We start from the raw sequence: 23,045 nt of genomic DNA on the forward strand, positions 1-23,045 counted from the left end.
TGGGTCCTTTGGCCCACACATGCACTGCCTGGGGGGGGGATTGTTAATGGGTCCTTTGGCCCACACATGCACTGCCTGGGGGGGGGGGGTTGTTAATGGGTCCTTTGGCCCAGTACTCACAACTGCATATTTACATGTGGCATTCATGTTTGGGCACTTACCGGCATCTGCAGGTGGGCTCACTCCTGCCTCAGCCTGCCCAATCCCATGGATTCCCTCTAGGTGGAGGACGCTGCTGCAACGCTCCTCCCATGCTTGCAGCCTCAGTGGGGAAGGGGGTCCTCCGCCTGTCCCACTGCTGCGTTGGCGGTGCGTGGAAATGAGGTTGCGTACCCTCAGCCTCAGGTCGTCCCAACGCTTGTGGCAGTCCTTCACGCTCCTCACTGCCACGCCCACAGCGGTGCACTTGCGTGCAGCTTCGGCCCACACCTCCTTCCTCCGCTACTGTGTGGCACGCCGTTGGTCGGCGCTGAACAGCATCTCAGCATTGTCCACAATGTGCTCCACCAAGACGGTTAGCTCCGCCTCGCTGAAGCGCTGTTTGCGCTGCCTCTGAGCAGGAATCCTGGCAGACATGCTGGTGGTCCCTTTTGGCTTCTCAGAGTCAGGATTGTGCTTGTGCTGGCTCTGGATGGCAATGGATTGTGCTTTTATATGATGGCCGCCTCTCTGTTTCCTGTTTTGGCGATCATGGTATTTCCGGTTCCGTGTCCGTGGCGGCGGAGGCGGAAACGGGTTTTGCGCCACTTGTGGCTTCGTTATTTCCATTTCCGTGGGGTATTCCGTGACGGCGGTAACAACGTTTCCGAGTCCGTGTGGTGCGCGCGACCGACAGCGTGTAATCGTGCGGTTTTTCCGCACCCTTGCGGACACAGAAACGTTTTTACCGCCATCACGGATTTTGCACGGTCCCGGACTGGCAGGTTGTAATGAGGCCCAATGTCTTCTCTTGATAGTTTCATGAGAGGGGATGGAAGATGACAACATGCCATCAACTATCTTGGAATTAGAAGATTTCCATCATCAGTTAAGGATGAATACTGCGTCTCTCCTAAAGGAGTCACCACTTCCCCCTGACAACCATCTCCTCCCATGCGATCCTCCCTCCTGATACCATCCCCCAGGGTTAGGAACAGGTAGCGGCTGCCATCCCCTGGCCACATGGGAGGAGATCTTAGGCTGGGTTTCAGTGATGACTCCACCAGATTCTTCGCACCCCTTTTAAACTGTACTCTTGCTCGATGTGTCTCATTGATTCACACTTGCCTTAGTGACATAGAAGCACATGTCATTTTTCATTCCAGTACTGTTAATCAATACACAAATGCAAGTACCAGAATGCAAAGTAAAGACTGATTGTTTCACACCATGCAAAGGGCACCTTGAGGTTCTACCCAATGAGTTGCACTACTTTCAAAACCCAGACAAATCCCAGAAGAGGTTGTTTGATCAAATGCCATGTTTCTGAGGTCATATTTAGACACAGACTGGTAGCATGTGTGCATAACATTTGAGGTTCAAGAATATTTTTTGCACATTTCTGATGCAGCACTATTCTCTCAATTTAAGTTTTGTGATGGACAAACATAAAGAATGACTGAATATAAATATACCGACACAGCTCTTTCCAACAATGCACACTGAATAGGCGAGGGAATGAAACAGGTAATCGCTTGATGAACCTGGCATGGCAGGCGTCTCTGAGATTTAACCCGTGGTATGCCTTTGGATTGCTAGTCATATGCGCAGCTCGGAAGTCTGGGAATGACATTCTCCTTTCATAAATATGCTGCTACCCGTTATCGTTTTGGCTGAAAATAATACCCAAACTCTGCTTTTTCAACAGAGCCCCTACCAATTCCAAAAGTCTGAAAGAATACAAGGTGATGGATACACAGAGTTAAAGGAGGAATCCTACAGAAGATGACGGGTGCCAGACCACGGCACCTGTGGAGAAATCGGGAACCTCGTGAGGGAGCCAAACTACTGGCACATCTTTGAGGATCCATAAGAAAAGGAAAACATTTGTCTGAAGTGTTTGTGGGGTTCATGTTTCTTAAAGATCCAGTCAAATCGTACAAAAGGTTTCCCACAGATATGAGAGACGCTATGAATTTACAGACTCTGGGAAAGCATTCACAGAGAGGTTGTGTCAATGCACACATCTGAGCACCAATACTGAGGTCCAGCCCTCTGAGGACCAATACTGAGGTCCAGCCCTCTGAGGACCAATACTGAGGTTCAGCCCGATTCCGATGCATAGTTAAAGGTCAATGCTACTTGTTTTCGTGTTCTGATGATTAGCTGCATGATGAACCATAAACAGGAGACCCCCTGTGAGAGCATGGACCATGGTAAGGATCGTAATCTGCCATTGCACCCAAGGCAACAGCTGATATACCCATGCATAGACTGTGGGGAACGCTTCATTCAGTACTCCAATATGATAATCCATCAGCAGATCCATACTGGGGGGAATCTCTCAGAGTGCACAGGGTGTGAGAGAACCTTCTGTCAGTTCTTAGATCTGAGACAGCATCAGAGACTCTATACAGGCGAGAGGCCCTACAAGTGCACAGAGTGCAAGAAAAGCTTCAGTCACTCCTCAGCTCTGATAAACCATCAACAGATCCATAATGGCCTGAAGGCCTACAGGTGCAGAGTGCGCAAGAAAAGCTTCAGATGGCCCTCAGCTCTGATAAACCATCAACGGATCCATACTGGCGAGAAGCCTTACACGTGCACAGAGTGCAAGAAAAGCTTCAGAAGGCCCTCCGCTTTGATAACCCATCAACGGTTCCATACTGGGGAGAAGCCTTACAAGTGTACAGAGTGCATGAAAAGCTTCAGATGGCCCTCCACTCTGATAGCCCATCAACAGATCCATACTGGGGGGAAGCCTTACAAGTGTACAGAGTGCATGAAAAGCTTCAGAAGGCCCTCAGAGCTGATAACCCATCAACGGATCCATACTGGCGAGCGACCCTACAAGTGCACAGAGTGCAGGAAACGCTTCACTCGGTCCTCTGATCTGAGAAAGCATTTGAGAATCCATACAGGAGAGAAGCCCTATGTGTGCACAGAGTGCAACAAAAGCTTCAGTTATTCCTTAGCTCTGATAATCCATCAGCGGATCCATACTGGTGAGAGGCCCCATGAGTGCACAGAGTGCATGAAAAGCTTCAGCCAGTCTTCTGATCTCACAAACCATGAGAGGATCCATACTGGAGAGAAGCCTTTTGTGTGCACTCAGTGCAAGAAAAGCTTCAGTCAATCATCAGGTCTGAGAAGGCATCAAATAACACATACTGGCAAGAAAGCTTACATGTGCACAGAGTGCCAGAAAAGCTTCCGTTTTGCCTCAGATCTGAGAAGGCACCAACGGATCCATAATGGGGTGAAGCCCTATGAGTGCACGGAGTGCAAAAAAAGCTTCATTGGCTCCTCAGAGCTGAGAGCCCATCAGAGGACCCATTCTGGGGAGAAGCCCTACGAGTGCACAGAATGCAAGAAAAGCTTCAGCCGCTCCTCAAATCTGGCAAGTCATCAGATGATCCATACTGGAGAGAAGCTCTTTATATGCACAGAGTGCAAGAAAAGCTTCAGTGAGTCTTCATCTCTGAAAAAACATCAAATCATCCATACAGGGGAAAAGCCCTTCAAGTGCACAGAGTGTAAGAAATGCTTCAGTCATACTTCATCTCTGAAAAAACATCAAATCATCCATACAGGAGAGAAGCCCTTCAAATGCACACAGTGTGAGAAATGCTTCAATCGATCCTCACATCTGGTACGTCATCAGATGCTCCATACTGGAGAGAAGCCCTTCACATGCACACAGTGTGAGAAAAGCTTCAGTCGCTCCTCATCTCTGATAAGCCATCAAAGGATCCATACTGGAGGAGTAAACAGATGAGTCCAAATTTCACTAAAGATTAAGCAACCCTAGTTCTGACATGCTGGGGATCCCCAAAATGAAAGCTAACCTGGAAAGGGGGGATCAAAACCCTCAATTGCAGGCAAAAAAGAAAACATCCATTGGATAATCGACAAGGAGATAGACTTTGGGAGACATGGAATCTGGGGCAACCCTCAAGTCTCCCCGGTTTCCCAATCAGACCATCGTCTTGATGACGTTCACTCTCTGCCTGGTGGTGTAGAAAAGCCCCAGTACCAAAAAAGCCTAGCCTACCATATCACCCTGACCTTCCAAGGTCATCAAACACTTTTCTTTGGCAAAGTCTACAAGTGGTGAAGGGCTCCTTGCCCCAACGAAAGCCTGAAGCATGATGAACCTTTCTGACGCATCATGTACAAAGCAGTCCCCGATGTGTCTACATGAGAGAATCAGCCTCTAATTTCAGAGCATATGAGAGAATCTCTGGCCGCAAGGTCCCAATATCCAGCTTTGGATTCATGACCGGTGGATGGGGACTCTCATGGGTCTGCCTGTCTGCAGGGCTGGGGGGCAGCTCATTAATCAACATCCATGCAAACTCCGAGGGGTCTGTCTGCAGGGCTGGGGGGCAGCGCATTAATCAGCATCCATGCAAACTCCCAGGGGTCTGTCTGCAGAGCTGGGGGGCAGCAAATTGATTGGCATCCATGCATACTCCCAGGGGTCTGTCTGCAGGGCTGGGGGGCAGCGCATTGATCGGCATCCATGCAAACTCTCAGGGGTCTGTCTGCAGGGCTGGGGGGCAGCGCATTAATCAGCATCCATGCAAACTCCCAGGGGTCTGTCTGCAGGGCTGGGGGGCAGCGCATTGATCGGCATCCATGCAAACTCTCAGGGGTCTGTCTGCAGGGCTGGGGGGCAGCGCATTAATCAGCATCCATGCAAACTCCCAGGGGTCTGTCTGCAGGGCGGGGGGCAGCGCATTAATCAGCATCCATGCAAACTCCCAGGGGTCTGTCTGCAGGGCTGGGGGGCAGCGCATTAATCAGCATCCATGCAAACTCCCAGAAGTCTGTCTGCAGGGCTGTGGGGCAGCGCATTAATCAGCATCCATGCAAACTCTCAGGGGTCTGTCTGCAGGGCTGTGGGGCAGCGCATTAATCAGCATCCATGCAAACTCCCAGGGGTCTGTCTGCAGGGCTGGGGGGCAGCGCATTAATCAGCATCCATGCAAACTCTCATGGGCCTGTCTGCAGGGCTGGGGGGGCAGCGCATTGATCGGCATCCATGCAAACTCCCAGCGGTCTGTCTGCAGGGCTGGGGGGCAGCGCATTGATCGGCATCCATGCAAACTCTCAGGGGTCTGTCTGCAGGGCTGGGGGCAGCGCATTAATCAGCATCCATGCAAACTCCCAGGGGTCTGTCTGCAGGGCTGGGGGGCAGCGCATTAATCAGCATCCATGCAAACTCCCAGAAGTCTGTCTGCAGGGCTGTGGGGCAGCGCATTAATCAGCATCCATGCAAACTCTCAGGGGTCTGTCTGCAGGGCTGTGGGGCAGCGCATTAATCAGCATCCATGCAAACTCCCAGGGGTCTGTCTGCAGGGCTGGAGGGCAGCGCATTAATCAGCATCCATGCAAACTCTCAGGGGTCTGTCTGTGGGGCAGCAAATTGATTGGCATCCATGCAAACTCTCAGGGGTCTGTCTGCAGGGCTGGGGGGCAGCGCATTAATCAGCATCCATGCAAACTCTCATGGGCCTGTCTGCAGGGCTGGGGGGGCAGCGCATTGATCAGCATCCATGCAAACTCCCAGAAGTCTGTCTGCAGGGCTGGGGGGGCAGCGCATTAATCAGCATCCATGCAAACTCCCAGGGGTCTGTCTGCAGGGCTGGGGGGCAGCGCATTAATCAGCATCCATGCAAACTCCCAGAAGTCTGTCTGCAGGGCTGTGGGGCAGCGCATTAATCAGCATCCATGCAAACTCTCAGGGGTCTGTCTGCAGGGCTGTGGGGCAGCGCATTAATCAGCATCCATGCAAACTCTCATGGGCCTGTCTGCAGGGCTGGGGGGGCAGCGCATTGATCGGCATCCATGCAAACTCTCAGGGGTCTGTCTGTAGGGCTGGGGGGCAGCGGGGCAGCGCATTGATCGGCTTTGTGCCATATAGTAGAACAGCATCCATGCAAACTCTCAGGGGTCTGTCTGTAGGGCTGGGGGGCAGCGGGGCAGCGCATTGATCGGCTTTGTGCCATATAGTAGAACAGCATCCATGCAAACTCTCAGGGGTCTGCCTGCGGGGCTGAGGAGGCTGTCTGTGTGGGCGCACACGTGTGCGCAAGTGTACCTGCAAACTGTTCCTTAGTAGGTACTAACCTGCCATCTGTGATTCATATATTGCCTGACTTTCTTTGGATGCTGTTTAGATTGGGTCTCCCACCACAACTGGCCAGTGCTAATTACCAAAAATTCACCCGCACCCTGGACAGACCACCACCACATCCAATTGGACCTAAACACCTCTAAAGGGCCCCCCAAGCCCACCATCCCTCTTCTGCAGCTCTTGCCAGGAGCTCCCGCCAGCTAACAGTTGAAAGGATCACGCCCCTCCTCGAGGTGCCGGCTCTCCAGGCCCCTTTTTCAACGGACCCTGACACTCTTGCTAACGCTTTCAAACTACCAATCACTCATGCAGTTGATGCCATCGCCCCTCTCACTCTCAGAAAAGCGAAGAAAGCCAAGCACACTAACGCATGGTTCTCCCAAGAGCTTCTCGAGCTTCGTGCCAAGAAGCGAGCTGCCCTCTCAGCCTGGAGAAATAAACCCAATGACGCCAGCAAATCTGCCTTTAAGACCATCTCTAAAGGCTACAAATCAGCCATTATCCTCACCAAAGCTAACTCCTTCAACAACAGGATTAGCAACGCTAAATCTAGAACTAAAGAAATCTTCACCATTTTCAGGGAACTTGAAACCCCATCCACCCCACCTTCCACCATCCTGAAAGATGAAAAATGGTGTTACGACATCCAATCCGTCATGCTTAATAAATTAAACACCCTGCAAGCCAAAATCCAGGCACACAAAAAAGCCCTAACCCTCCTAATTTCCAACCAGAATAATAACACAAGCAAAGGGACTAAAATCAACTCCTCCCTGCTATTCGACTTCAAGGACATCACTGAATCTGAGACCATCACGCTCCTAAAAACCATCAAATCCTCCAACTGCAAGGGCGACGTTTGCCCTGCTCAGCTCATCAAAGACTGTGGCCCTACCCTCGCCCCCTTCCTCACGGCTTTTATAAATGCATCCTTTCAGTCTGGCCATGTTCAGACTGATCTTAAGGAAGCCTGGGTTTGTCCGCTCCTCAAAAAACCCTCCCTTGACCCATCTGTACCAGGGAACTACAGGCCCATCACCACTGTCCCCTTTCTACTGAAAATACTGGACAAAGCGGCTTACCAGCAAGTCCAAAATTCCTTGAGGACCACCGCCTTTTGGGCCTTCGGCAGTCTGGATTCAGACCTCGACACAGGACTGACACAGCTCTCCTCGACTTGAAATATCAAATGGACGACATTCGAGATGCTGGCATACCAGCGCTCCTGCTGCTCCTTGATCTATCAGCTGCATTCGACCTCGTGGATCATAACACTCTCTGCCACCATCTTTCAATAGCAGGCAACTTCTCCCCCAAGCCATGCGTGTGGATCACCTCTTTCCTACAGGAAAGTGCCATGAAAGTCTTCTCTGACTTAGCATGTGCCCCTCCCAGTCACATCAAATGTGGGGTGCCCCAGGGCTCCTGCATAACGCCCACCCTCTATAACCTGTTCACCCCGCCTCTCTTCAATCTTCTTGACGCCTTGGGCATCTCATACAACAGTTATACTGATTGACACCCAAGTGCTCATCCCTCTCACAGGTGACTATGATTTTAATTGGTTATGTCTTAATAGTGATAAGACCGAGCTCCTACTTACTGGGCCACCGACCATTCTGGGCAACCTCGATGAACAATACTGTTCCTTTACCATCGAGAACATACCCATTGCTGTGTCCCAAACAGTCAAGACACAAGGAGTCTATCTCGACTCTAATCTCACCATGGACAGGCAAATCAATGCAATAGCCTCGTCCTCGGCATATTATTCCAAATTGATTAATGCAGCAAGACCCTTCTTATCATCTCAAAATGGCCTCCCTCACCATTGCCAGGGCCATGATAGGATCTAGGTTGGATTAGTGCAATGCTGTCCTTGGTGGGACATCCAGCAAAAACATCACTAAGCTCCAACTCGCGCAAAACAACGCCCTTAGGGCCTGTGATGCTGGAATTCATCGGAGGACAGGGCCTCCGTATCCTTGTCCTTCACTGCTTTTTATCATGTGTTCTGTTGTGTTGTCAGCGCAGGAGTTCATGTGGGACTCCTGGCGGTGCAATTCTCTCTCTCTTGGTTTGGTGAACAGACCTGTGGGATACCCTTAGGGCACCCATGGGTAGGGGTACAACCCTGTGCCCATAGTGTATGTTTTTGGGCACCTGTGTGTGTGACCCACAGAGCAGGGTACGGGCTGGTGGCAGCTCCGTACTGAAATGACTGGTGCCCCGAGCGTCCTCCATTTTGGGATACCCAGGCCATGTCATTGGAATCGGTAGATTCCTGATGGAGATAAAATGGCCTCTTGCCTTCCATCACCTGTTACCTTGATCTTCCCGAAGTCCCGGGAAGCCCTGCCTCTGTCCCTTCCCCCTGACTGGCTGTTGGGTGGAAGTTCCATATATGGTAGTGTGGGAAAGTGCCGACCAGACTGGCTGGAACCTTCTCAAGGACCGTATGTTGTGGGTGGGACCTGGGTGAATGGAGTGTGTGACGAATATGCATTCTATGTTGTGGGTGTGTAGTATCTGGTGTTTGACACAATGGTTGAGACCGCCCTGCCCGAAACTGGTATGAATGCAGTTTGGAGTGTTGAATGGCTCGGTACTTGTCCCAATACACATAACTTGTTTTGAGTGTCTGGAGGGAAGTGAATGGCCTGAATACCTCGTGTGCCTGATTGCCTGCCTGCCTGCCTGCCTGAATGCCATTAGTCGTGATTGGATGCTTGAGTATGACCCAGCGGAATGAATGGGAGATCAACAGTATATCTGGGGACTTCTCACTGCTAGGAATCGTGTTCAGAAGGTGAAGTCCACTATGACGAGTAACTAGAGTAACCGAAGCTTGATCCTGAAGCTCTGCTGGACGAGAAGAATTGCTGTCGCTCTCCTTCACAATCTGAAAGCTGCTGTGCTTCAAGAACTGACCCAGAGAGGACCTGGTAAGGCGCCCTCTTCCCGAGCTACGAGGGACCATCGTGCACCAGCTGATCTTTGCCAAAGCTCCCTGGTAGACAGACCTTTGACACGCTGCCGACCTGATACGGGGACTGCTGCGGAACTCCAAGGAGAAGCATCCAGACTGTTGTCCGCCACTGTTGATGACCGCTGTCACCGACCGGAACCGCCGTGCTCCCGTTTTGCCTAAGAACTTCATTGATCCAATGCCGCTCTCGCCCGCATCCTCGCTGCTGTATCCTGCTGGAGAAGGCCTGACCGTCCACACGCCGAGCAGCATCCGCCGGTGGGTTTCCCGCCACCCAAAGACCAAAGAGACTCCGACGTCTCGACACCCTTGCTGGGCCACAGTTCGTCAAACTCTTTGCGGTCTAGAACTATGAACACCGAAATGCCCCGCACGCCTCTTCCTTGCAGGACGTTTACGCTTCCCAGTCAACGAGCACTGCTAGGAACGACGCCGCTACTTCACTGTCGTAGGTCGACCTGTTCTCCGTTGGACGTTCGACGACCCGTGACTCCTGCCTGAAAGGGAGGACACTCAAGAAGGGCCGTCGATTCCCTGACAAGGAACGCTACAATGCCAAGGTACTTTAGGGTTGCAGAACTATTGGAAAGGCTAGTGTGAACAATATATGGACTGGGCTTGTATATTTCTTCTACAGGTTGCCCAGGTGGGGGGATCTCCACACAGAACTGTGTTTTAACGGTAGTGACCAGAATTCTGCCAATTGTTCACCCATCTTGCTTTCCTCCCTCTCTCTACTGCTGGTTTCCTCTTTATTTTGATCTGTGTGTCATTCTGACTGTATGCACTTTAATGAGATCTGATAATGTTAGTGGTACCACTTTAGAACTGTGTATATTTACCATTGTTGATTTTTCGGAGTACAAAGTGAGTTATCGTGATAGTGTACGTGACCTTGAATATTAATTATATAAAGACTGTTCTTTAACCGATACAGTGTGTGGACATTCCTTTGTGGGTGCTGGGGGACTACACTGTACTTAAGAACCAGTTCGCATCACCTCTTGAGAAGCCAGGCCTTGATTGCTCGACCACGATACCAATAATAGAGAATCTTGGCAGGGGTCCTCTGTGCCTCTCCTCTACCATATAGAGAGCGGAAATACAGACCCCCCCCCTCCGGTCTTTACAGGGCCGCCACAGGATTCTCCAAGAATGTAATGTATAGGGTTTTACAGGGTTTTGATTAGAGCAGACCAAATGACAGTACTTTATGAATTCTTTTTGTAATTATGTAAATGCTGTGTTTCCCCGCCCCCTTATATTCCTTGGCCCGATGTGGGTGTTCTGAGAGATTATTATTCGTTCTTTCTCCCAACTGTTACTTTTGCAAAATAAGGGGAATAAAGCCGGGTTTTTCCTGCACCTGGTGCCCTTCATTATTTCATTTCACTTGATTGATTTTGGTGGCACTTGTACGATCGTCCGTAATACATTCTCTCGCTTCACTTGATGGAATCCTTCTGGGGAGAAGGCACATGAATGCACAGCACACTCGTGTCATTCATTAGACAACATCGCGGATCTTATGCTAGGCTGCATCTAGATGTATTTGTATTGGAGTTATTTATACAGCACTTTACTCCAAAGTGCTGTACAAAGCGCACTTACTGTGCAATAAAGGTGAGGCTTAAGAGTCGCTCACAAATGAGAGTAGGAGATAATAGAACACAGAGAAAGGGGGAAGTATTCCAATGCAATGGAGCAAGCAAAACAAATGATGGAAAACGAGATTGGGCACATGATGGGCAAGAGACTGAGAGGGAACATGAAAAGAGGTGAGAGATAAGAGCGGTCAAGACCATAGAGATTTCAAAACGATGCAAAGAAAAATTAATTTCAGATAAGAATGGAAGGAAAGCCACACAAGAGGATGACACTAGGTTTCTATCTGTATAAGATCTGCCAGACTCACTCTACTACGCATGCAAATAGTAGCCTCTCACGGTATAATTCCCAACTAGTTCCACGAACACAATGTACTTCCCACTGCTTTACACTGTCCTACTAAAAACACTCTTATACTATGCTACTTAATTCACTTCACCTGCGCCGGCGCAAAACTTCCTTAAACAGGTGGGCATGATCACTACACCCTGCACTGTATCACAGAGGAACCTCAAATTACGTGCCAGACTCCATAGGCTTCATGACCCTTTAACCAAATCAGTGCATAGTAATGTCACTATTAGTCCGCGCAACACAAGCCACTCCCGGCACCCTCTTCATCTTAACAGCAGACTCTTCCGAGAGCCTATCCGCGCCCCGAAAGGCAATCATACAATCCAGCCATCACTCTTGAAACCAGCACAGTCTGGGTCAGAGGGTGCACTTATAAACGCCCGCTCTATGGGAGCCCACGCAACAGATATCGCTGACTTATTACATAATGAAGATTAAGACTTCCTAGCTGTTACCGAATCTTGGCTCCACCCGGCAGCTGGTCCAGCAGTTATGCTAGCCATACCAGACGATTGTACCCTTTTAAGACTCGATCGTACTACCTCTCGAGGTGGAGGTCTTGCTATAATATCCAAAACCAACTTATCATTGAAACTCTCTGCACCCCATAACACAAGCTCATGTGAATCCATAACTGCTAAATTAACATTATCTAATGCGCCGTCTATATCTATTCACCTCATATACAGACCTCCAGGCCCTCTAGGATCCTTTGAAGAGGACCTTACAAACATCCTTTCAAATAATCTCAAGCACTCCTCCCAAAGCATCTTATTGGGAGACTTCAACCTTGGTCTCAGTGACCCGTCAGATTCTAATGCCACTCTAATTACACCCTAGAGGAACTAGGCTTTATCCAGAAGATCACAGATCCTACCCGCATCAAAGGTAGAACCCTTGATTGGTTAGCTGTGCACAATTGACCAATTATGGTCTCATCCATAATGCCTCAGCCTTGGTCTGATCACTACTTGATCACATTCTCCTTAGAGGCCGCACAACCCTCGCAACCTGACAACATAGCTCCAGCTGTCCTGACCAGAAACAAAAGAAACATTACTCCTGAAAACCTTATCCCTCTGATCCTACCTACTCTCAACGCCATTCTGGACCACACAGATCCTTCGACTATGGTCGACTTGTACAATAAAGTAATGCTATCATCCCTTGATGCCATAGCACCCCGGAAGATAAGAAGGCCATCAGATAGGAGAAACGTCGCTGTGAAGAAATCTGGAGGTCAGATCCTTCGGAAAATAACAAGAAAAACTTAAGCAAACTAGCTTCCCAGTATAAAAAATAAATTATTCTTGCTAAACAAACTTCCTATAACCTTCGAATCTCCCAAGCTAAATCAAATACCAAAGAGCTCTTTGTAATTCTGAAGGAGATAGAATCCCCTGTCCAGTTGCCTGACTCATGCCTCAAGGATATTAATTGGTGCACAGGTATACAAAATGCTCTAGTTAATAAAATGACCACCTTGCAAACCAAAATTAGCAATAAAAAAGACTCCCTTCCCGCCACATTTAAATCTGGCAACACCAGCTCCTCAATGCCTCAATCTATCCTAACGCCGCCTCCTGCTCCTATTCCCCATTTTAACTTCCGTAAAGTATCCACCAAAGAGGTTGAAAAAGTAATTCTTACTCAAACCTTCTAATTGCCATGGGGACCTATGCACTGCACAATTGATGCAGCTCGTGAACTTTCTCCATTTATTACCAAATTAATAAACGCATCCTTTACGTCAGGCACCATACCCAACAATCCTAAACAATCTTGGGTCCTCCCACTCCTTAAAAAACCTAATCTTGACCCTTCTACTCCCACCAATTACCGTCCCATCACCACAGTACCATCCCTACTCAAAATCCTTGAAACAATAGCGTACCAACAAATCCAATACTACCTCGAATACAACCACCTCCTAGGTGTCTGACAGTCAGGCTTCAGACCCCAGCACGGAACTGAGACTGTGCTTATAGATCTCAAGGCACAAATAGATGAGCTGAGAAACGAGGGTAAAACAGCACTACTGCTACTTCTTGATCTCTCAGCTGCATTCGAAATGGTCGACCATGAGATCCTCTGCATTCACCTACGGTCGGCAGCCCACTTTTCCCAAGAAGCAACCAACTGGATTCAATCCTTTCTCAACAACCGTACTATGCAAGTCTTTTCCCCACTAGCAGCTGCGGACCCAACGCCCATTACCTGCGGCGTGCCACAGGGCTCCTGTGTCTCCCCTACACTGTACAACATTTTCACAAAGCCTCTTTTTGACGATCTAGATGGTCTAGCTATCACCTACACAAACTATGCTGATGATACCCAGATCCTCATCCCGCTGACGGGGGATTATGACAAGGATTTGGCCTTTGTAAATAGAGTTTACCTCATCATCCAGGCATGGATGGCCTCTCACGGTCTATGCCTGAATGATGACAAAACAGAACTCCTCATCCTAGGTACTACACCTAACCTTAATAAACTTGGCCAAAACTACTCTTCCTTTGAAGTAGACAATAACAACATCGCCGTACCCAAGGAGCCAAGAACCCTCGGCTTCTATCTAGACTCCACACTCAACTTCAAAAACAAGTCAATGCTATGGCATCTGCCACATCTTACACATGCAAACTTATTAGAGCAGCCGAACCATTTATTTCACCTAATAACTGCATCACTTTAGCCAGAGCGTTGTTCCTGTCCAAGTTGGATTATTGTAATGCTCTCTATGTAGGTAGTAATAAATACATCACAAAACAAATTAGAATTTTACAAAATAATGCTTTAAGAGCTGCCCTAAGCCTCCGGAAGAAAGCCCACATATCAGAGACTAGAAGATCTGTCAATTGGCTCTCAACAAAGACAAAATCTTCCTTAAATCTGTTTTTCTGACTCACAAATGCCTCCACCAAGCGGCCCCTCAATACTTGACAACGAGACTCACTAGAACAGTATCCTGCCGCCCCTCCAAAAAGGCCAACTCCAACCTCCTTCTAGTGCCAAGATTCAAACGTACTATGTCTGGAGGGAACAGCTTTCCTGTGAAAGCAGCACAATGTTGGAACTCCCTACCACCATCCGTCAGGGAAGACCTTCCATACCCACAATTCACATCCAATACTATCTGTTGGATTAAGGAACATGACATTTAATGCACCTCCTTGATGTGCTATACTACAGAATTCTGTAATTATGTATAAATTGTGTATATCCACCGATCTTCTATAGTCAGACATATTATATAACCTGTAATTATGTATATTTCCTTGTAATTATAACCTGATGTATCGATTCTCAATGCTTAGATGCTTTCCGGCAATGTAACCCAGTTGGACTCCATCTACTATGCTCTATGTAACCTAAATTGTACAATCCTCTTTTCGCTCTTGCGCCCTGCTAACCCCGGGTTAGGAGCACTACAAATAAATAAACAAACAAACAGACATAGAATCACGAGAAGAGGGCGAACATAAGAGACAAATAAAAGCATTGAAAACCGACTTTAGTCTAAGCGGGAAATGGGAGCCCAAATAGCATGGTACATCAATAGAACAACTAGGAGAAAATAAGAGAAGAAATAAAAAGTTTAGTAGCATTGAACGTAAGAAAAGATCTTTGTGAATATTAAAAAGATGATAACGACAAGAAAAGGAAATAGTGGAGCTGTGATAAGACAAGGATAAATCAGTATCAAGATTATGAGCAGTAAATGAAATAGGCAGTAGAAATGGAAGACATGAAACCGAGGAGGAGGGGGGATAGTATTTGCAGGAAAAATTAGATCTTCAGTTTTGGATGTAAATGGTATGACATCTAAGATGTAATAGCTAGAAAACAGGAGGTGCGATTATCATGAATAGAAAGATTGAAGAAAAGGATATAACGAGTTGGATATCATCCGCATAGAAATGATGAGATATCCCAAAATATGAGATAGCATCACGGGAAGAAGTATAGAGAGAGAGAGTGGAGAAAACCTAAAACAGAACCTTGAGGAACACTGTGGAAAAGAGGTAGAGTATCTCAGACGAGCCAGCCCTGGATATTGAGTTAGTGTGATTAGATAAATGAGAACGAAACCAAGATAGAACCGAACCAGAAAAAACAAAAGTGAAGATAAAAATAATGCATGATGCACTATATCAAACACAGCTGACAGATCTAGTAGAATAAGAAGAGATGAGTTTTCAGAACGGCGATCAGAAAGCAGAGAATCACAAACGGAGAGAAGAATTGTTTCAGTTGAATGAAGAGGACAAAACCAGACTGAAAGTAAAGGAAGAATAGAGTTTGCCATCACAACAGTAGAGACCTGAGACTAGACCAGACCTTCAAATCGTTTAGAAAGATGGGGAAGGAGAGAGGGGTCAGAAATTCAAAGTAAGTGAAGGATCTAAAAAAGGTTTCTTCAAAATGGGAAGAATAGAAAGGAGCTTAAATGAAGTAGGAAAGGTAGGAATGGTAGAGGTAGAAGGAGAAATATTGAAAAGACTAGTGAGAAACTAAATGAACAATGGATAGAATTTAGGTGCAAGTGATGATAGAATAGGATCAGAGGGGGGGAACCTTTACGACGAACACTGCAGAATCCTGTGTAATTATCACTAATTGCCAGCCTAAAGTCTCCTCCCATGTGGCCAGTGGAAGGCAGCTGCTACCTGATTCTGGGGCTAGTATTCTGAGGGTGGATCATATGGGAAGATATGGCTGTCAGGAGAGAGTGGTGACTCCACGTGGAGAGGAGCAGTGTAGTTCTCTTTATAGGGGGCAAGATCCCTTACTTCCAGAGTTTTTGATGGATTCCTTCCATAATTCAAAACAATTGAATTGTAAAACCCCGAGAGCCACTTTGTTTAAACAAAACCCTGTTCAGCTTACTGTGTGTATGTTGAACCTAGAAGATATGAAACATCTGATGTTGATGGTGATAGTATTTTAAATGTAACTGTTCAACCACGTGATTTCAAATCAATTGAAACTTCCTTAGACTTAAAGTAGCAGAAAGCCTAACGTATTGTGACGAGGAGTCCATGTTGAGGAAAAGTAACATTAAGAATAATGTTCAGTCTAGTTGTTGCCAACCTAGTCACCTTCGCAGGGCATTTAAATCCCCAGATCACCTCTGGAAGGGAGAACAAAGAAGGAAGGCTGCATAGTGCACAGAGTGGGACGCGTGACCAGTGGCAGAGGAAAACCCATGACGCAATGTGGGGAGAATGAGAGAGGCTCACAAGAAGCAGGTTGGTGGCATTTGGGACTGGAGGAGAGGTACATCAGAAGAGAGAAAGCTGATGATGTGCAGTGGAGCTGCGAGAGGAGATGCGGTCCTGCGGCACTGTGCTGGTCTTTACGGCAAAGGGCAGGAGAGCTGAAGCAGGGCCTACTGAAACTCTGCTCAGAGTGGGAAGCTGGCCTCTCATGAGCACATTTTAGCAGCCGCACAGTTAGTTCCAGGAAGGGTGAATACGCTAAGAAGCATTTTGAAAGGAATTTTGAATACCGACCAAAAAGGCGAACATGGTGCAGTTCTCCTAGCTTGAGATGTCAGTTGGGGGAAACGTGGGACCAGCATTGCTTAAGCCAAAAGTCATTAACAAAAGAACACCAGGGGCAACTATGGTATAAGAGGTCAGTTGAGAGAAATCTGGAACCAACATTGCCAAGAGCAAAAAGAGATTTTGAATGAAACAAAGAGACGAGTTGTACAATTCTCCTGACATGAGATATCAGTTGGGGGAAACCTGAAGCATTGCCAAGAGTAAAGAGAGATTGAAGGAAAGGTTGACAGAGCTTGAACCGACCCCATTTATGGGTTGCCAGTATTGGGGCAATTGGCACAAGTAATAGCCGAAGACAGCAAAACGTGTTGGTGAAGAAGTGCAATTGTGTGATACCCAAGGAGAAAGTGCATGTTGCAGAGAAGCCTGATACGGGTATCAAGTAGTGAAACCTTTTTAGAAGAGATACCTGGCAGGAGAGTAAACCAGACTATCTATGTCAGCCAAAAGGGCGAAATTCCTGGCAGGAGAGTAATCCAGGATATCAAGAGTTTTCGGGTGAGAAGTTTCCTGGCAGGAGAGTGTACCGAGAAACATACTTTAATTGTAACAAGAATTTAATATGACCAAGTCTCTCTTCAACACACCAGTTTAAACATTTTGTCAACCATAGACTTTAAAAAGACTTTGGCCATACTTGAATAACTATTGGAAAATATATTTTGTTTTGCCATCCTGAAAAGAAGTAAAGACTTTGCTTTGACTTATTCAGCATTGTGGAAAATATATTTAGTTTTATCATTCTGAAAGACTAGGAGAGACTTCCTCTTTGTTATATTCCAGCTAGTCTTGCGGAAAGAACATTTGTTTTGCCATCCTGAGGAAAGTATTAGGTGAAAGAGATATTTGTACTGCTTTTAAGAGACTGGTCTTGACATAGAACATTGTGAACCGTTTTCCTGAAGTAAAATAATCCAGAGGAAGGGAAGGGCCCATAGATATGAGGATTGTTTTTGCAGAAATTATATGTTTGAGTTGTTGCGCTTTTCTTTTGAGTTGAACTTTGAAACGTGTACCTTGCACTGTTTAATTGTGTATGCTAGAATGAGGGTCAGATTGAATTTGGAGAGAAGATCCTCTTCCTTTTGTTTTAGTTTCAAAGGAAGGGCCATTAACACCAGGATAGGGAAAGTCGGGACTTTATCCAAACCCCTTTCTGTTAATAAAATGGCTAATGATGAAAATATGCCCACTTTGTGTCCTCCTCTTATTTCTGACACCTCACATATGGTGTCAGCTGTGGGATTACATTCAGCTGATACTCATGTGGGATTCCCAGTTTGTATGTCAGTATCCAGTTCCACCTATTTTCCATCTGGTGAAGAATGTCATAGGAGCACTCCTCCTATTAATAGTTCTTCTCCCCAAAATAATGAAACAGATTCCCTTTCTCCAACCTCTAGATCTGGGGAAAGATTATACCAAGTTCAAGGAATGCAAGCTTTAAGAGAAGATTATGGGGAACATTTTTCTCCCAACTCTAATATAGGGGTGCCTTTCCAGGTATCGTCCAACCAGTCTATTATACCTATTAGGAGAACGGTGGAAGGCAATATCTACAATCTTTTCTTTCAGCAAGACTGTTTGATACATGGAAAAGATAAAATGAAAATTGCTTTGCATTTAAAGGTAGACAGTGGACCTCATTACGAGTCCGGCGGTAGCCGTGCCGGAAAAACCGGCAGGCTGCCACTGGACCATAATACCATTCTGCCTCTGTGATTGCCAGAATCACCGGGGCATTACAACCCCGGTGACCCAGTAATTCCAGAGGCAGAATTCTGTAAATTCCCCATTGAGTCCCATAGGACTCCATGGGGACCATGTAAACACTGGCCAGTGTTTCTATGTCCGCCTGCAGGCGGATGGTGTTAATCCCGCCAGGTCAGACACCTCCCACCGGCATGACTCTGAATCAGCCGGTCTGGAGACAACGGTGGCAGCGATTTTACCGCCACCGTTCTTTCTGGACCGGCAGGGTCGTAATGAGTGCCACTGTCCCTCTATATCATTCCCTCTAAAGAAGGGAGATTGAAAATGCGTCTCCTTTCCTGTGGAGACGCATTGTTATGATATGATGTGGCATTTATAACGTGCCTATACACAAGTGTTTGAAGGTGCGACGAGTCAAGGGAGGAGAACTGAGGGAAGACCGAGACAACGATCTTAATAGGCCAGGTGACATTGAGATCGCACAAGTGCAGAGGAAGGGGGAAGGGGAAAAGTGCAAGGGTGAAGGGGCAGTGCAGTACAGCACATGGGGAACAACAGTAAAAATAAATAGCTACATACATCAAAGTAAAAGTGCGGCTAGCTGGTGGCAAATGCAAGGTTAAGTGCAGACATCAGGTGTCAAGTGCTGCTAGGGGACTGTAGGGATACAGAAACCGTCCACAAGTGCATGGTATGCCATGGAGGCAGTGCAGGGGTTCAACTGGCAGGGGAGGGGATCTGGGCCTGAGATCAGATGGTAGCCAGGTGGTCAGTTTCAGCCAGGAGTTCAGCAGGGGAGAGGAGGAGCGAAAGCCGAAGCAAAGAGGAAGGTGTTGAGGTGCTTCCTGAATTGGAGATGGTTCTCCTCAAGTTTCAGGGAGGCTGTTCCAGATGGAGGCCCCAGCCGAAGAAAGAGATCAAACACCAACTCGTTGCTTGGAGAAGCGACTGACCCTGAGGAAGTTAGAGGCGGATGAGAAAAGTCCTCGAGAAGGAAGATCTTTCGGAAGAGACAGTTGAAGGTATTGATGCCCCAGAAGGCCTTGTGGACACTTAATCCTCGCAGCCACTGGGAGCCAGTGCAGAGATTTCAGTCCTGGAGAGATAGGATCCCTGGGCTTGAGGCCAAGGACACGTCTTGCAGTCCTGTTCTGGATGAGTTGTAGAGGTCGGACAGTAGATTCAGGTATATTTAGAAAGAGGCTGTTGCAGTATTCCAACCTAGATAGAACCAGAGCTCTGGAAACAGTCAGTGAGCTTCTGGGGGAAGGAGAGGAAAGGAAGAATACCTCTGAGGAGGGGCAGCTGGTAGTGTGACTTCTTAGAGACATCAGAGATGTGAGGAGAGAAGGAGAGTGTGGAGTTGAAGATGACCCAAAGGTTTTTAGCCCCACAGGTGGGAGCAGGAAGAGGACCAAGAGAGGCTTTGAAGTTAATTCTCTTAAATCTTTCTCTTACTCCCATTAAAATCAACAGAGGTAAAATAATAAGGAATCTGATGCATGAGGTTACCTGGGAACCCTCTAAAGAAAAGCCTAAGAATTATTGGAAGAACAACCTCCCAGAACATGTATTTCCAATCCTATGGCAAGAGAAGCCGATTTTCATTAATTTAGTATAGGTTGCTGTATCTGGAAGTTTTGAACATCTTACACATACTGGGGTGAAGCCCTACAAGTGCTCAAAAAGCAAAAAGAGCTTCATTCTTACCTCAGATCATGAGTGTCCCTCTGAGGGTACATTCTTGGAGAACCCCTGTTCATGCACGGAGTGTGAGAAAAGCTTCATTACCTCCTCATATCTGAGGAAACAAGACATGATCTATACTGGGGCAAACCCTGTAGTTGCACAGATTGCAAGAAGGACTGACGGCAGTACTCAGGCTTGCTAGTGCATTTAAAGGTTTATACTGGGGAGAAGTCCTACAAGTTGCAAAGAGTGCAGAAAAAGCTTTGGCCTCTCTTCAAATTTGAGAATCCAACAAAGGATACATACTGGACAACAGCCTTAAGGGTGCACAGAGTGCAAGAAAACCTTCAATCAATTCACACATCTGAGCAGGCATCTCACGATCGACACAGGAGAAACACCTTACATGTGCACAGACTGATAGAAAAGCTTAATTCACTCCTCAGCTCTGAGAAGCCGTCAGAGGGTTCATACCGGTGGGAAGACTTATAAGTGCCTAGAATGAACGTAGAGCTTTTGTCACTCCTCGGGTCTTAGCAGCCATAAGAGGATCCATTCTTTTCAAACAACTGTAGGACCTTGCATTGCTTAAGAGATATTTGAATACCGTACTCATACCACTATTGTGCTCAACCCTAAACACCACAGAATAAGATTAGTACATCTAATCAAACCAACGCACAGAAAAAGACTTGGGCGATTCCCCGACTAACCCCACTAAAAACTCTCTAATACTCTGCATTATCACCACCATACACTCAAGCAACGAGACACACATCTTCGCCACAATGAAAAGACACCCAAACTGCAGGCACTCTGGCAACACTCCACAACATCCAAGATGCACATAAAACACCCGTATACAACCATCCACAAAAAACCTTATACAGCATCAATCAACTAAAAATAGACCAGCATGTAGTGACGCGTTTTTCCTAGCTGAAGCCACCAACAGCACATCAAAGCTCTCGTGCGCTTTTCCCCCTCAAGCAATGTACTGCAGGTGGCCAGGAGAGGGCAGATGCTTCCTGGTCCCAATTCTGGGGTGGTGTACTGTGGGGGCAGGGGGCAGGAGAGGGCAGACGCTTCCTGATCCCAACCTTGGGGGTGGTGTACTGCAGGTGGCCAGGAGAGGGCAGACGCTTCCTGATCCCAACCCTGCGGGTGGTGTACTACAGGTGGCCAGGAGAGGGCAGACGCTTCCTGATCCCAACCCTGGGGTGGTGTACTGCAGGTGGCCAGGAGAGGGCAAACTCTTCCTGATCCAAACCCTGGGGGTGGTGAACTGCAGGTGGCCAGGAGAGGACAGGCGCTTCCTGATCCTAATCCTGGGGGCGGTGTACTGCAGGGGGGCAGGAGAGGGCAGACGCTTCCTGATCCCAACCTTGGGGGTGGTGTACTGCAGGTGGCCAGGAGAGGGCAGACGCTTCCTGATCCCAACCCTGCGGGTGGTGTACTACAGGTGGCCAGGAGAGGGCAGACGCTTCCTGATCCCAACCCTGGGGTGGTGTACTGCAGGTGGCCAGGAGAGGGCAAACTCTTCCTGATCCAAACCCTGGGGGTGGTGAACTGCAGGTGGCCAGGAGAGGACAGGCGCTTCCTGATCCTAATCCTGGGGGCGGTGTACTGCAGGGGGGCAGGAGAGGGCAGATGCTTCCTGATCCCAACCTTGGGGGTGGTGTACTACAGGTGGCCAGGAGAGGGCAGACGCTTCCTGATCCCAACCCTGGGGTGGTGTACTGCAGGTGGCCAGGAGAGGGCAAACTCTTCCTGATCCCAACCCTGGGCGTGGTGAACTGCAGGTGGCCAGGAGAGGACAGGCGCTTCCTGATCCTAATCCTGGGGGCGGTGTACTGCAGGTGGCCAGGAGAGGGCAGATGCTTCCTGATCCTAATCCTGGGGGCGGTGTACTGCAGGGGGGCAGGAGAGGGCAGACGCTTCCTGATCCCAACCTTGGGGGTGGTGTACTGCAGGTGGCCAGGAGAGGGCAGACGCTTCCTGATCCCAACCCTGGGGGTGGTGCACTGCAGGTGGCCAGGAGAGGACAGGCGCTTCCGGATGCCAATCCTGGGGGTGGTGTGTACTGCGTGAGGGTCACCTGGGTGGAGACAGGGCCAAGGGTAGTGGAGAAATTCTGTGGGATGAGTCACAGTATTATACAGGGATATAATTACTGCCATTCCAGAAGAGGTAATGGCTCATCGTTCTAATACTTTTCAACCTACAGTTAAAACTAAGGTGGTGAAGCCTAAGGTTGAAACATCTAAATCTATTACATCACTAAAATGTCTGCCTCAATACCAAGGATACACTGCTAGGAGTGGTGAAAGTGTTGCCTTTTCTATACCACAAGTCTCTAATAAAACTAAAACTCACAATAACTTTTAAAAAGACTATGAGAATTAAAACTACATTTAACAATGAAAAATAAATAGGGAAATCTGATTTACTTAAAATAAACTATGGGCCTCATTACAACCTTGGTGCTAAGTGCACCAACTTTACCACCATGGTGTAAACTCCGTTTACACCATGGTGGATGGCGGATTTACCGCCCCATTCCAAGGTGAGTGGGGCGGTAAATCCCCATTTCCCATTTTCCCTTCCCCATTCCCATTTTTGCCCCATAGGGCATAATGGGAGTGGGGAAGGCGCTAATTACGCCGCCGTAAATTACGGCGGCGTAATTAGCACCATGGCAGGTTAGCGCCATGGATTTTAACGCCTGCTAAAAGCAGGCGTTAAAATCAGAATCAGGCGTTAAGGGTTAACGGTGGCGTTAACCCTTAACGCCTGAGTTGTAATGAGGCCCAATGTGTCCTAGAATCCCAAAGGGACTGTG

At 47.8% G+C, this 23,045-nt stretch overlaps 1 protein-coding gene across 1 annotated transcript in view; it reads left to right on the forward strand.

Annotated features, from left to right (window-relative positions):
- Positions 1–10,623, forward strand: part of LOC138468439 (zinc finger protein 271-like) — a 61,540-nt gene extending 50,917 nt beyond the window's left edge. The window contains exon 2 of the mRNA XM_069608993.1: positions 1,847–10,623. Coding sequence (XP_069465094.1) covers positions 2,297–3,916 — 1,620 coding nt within the window. The 5' untranslated portion in view covers positions 1,847–2,296 and the 3' untranslated portion in view covers positions 3,917–10,623. The remainder of the gene's footprint in view (positions 1–1,846) is intronic.
- Positions 10,624–23,045: the final 12,422 nt, after the last annotated feature.

The sequence above is a fragment of the Ambystoma mexicanum genome, chromosome 4q, assembly GCF_040938575.1.
Source record: "Ambystoma mexicanum isolate Mex_15411 chromosome 4q, UKY_AmexF1_1, whole genome shotgun sequence".
Lineage (NCBI taxonomy): Eukaryota > Metazoa > Chordata > Amphibia > Caudata > Ambystomatidae > Ambystoma > Ambystoma mexicanum.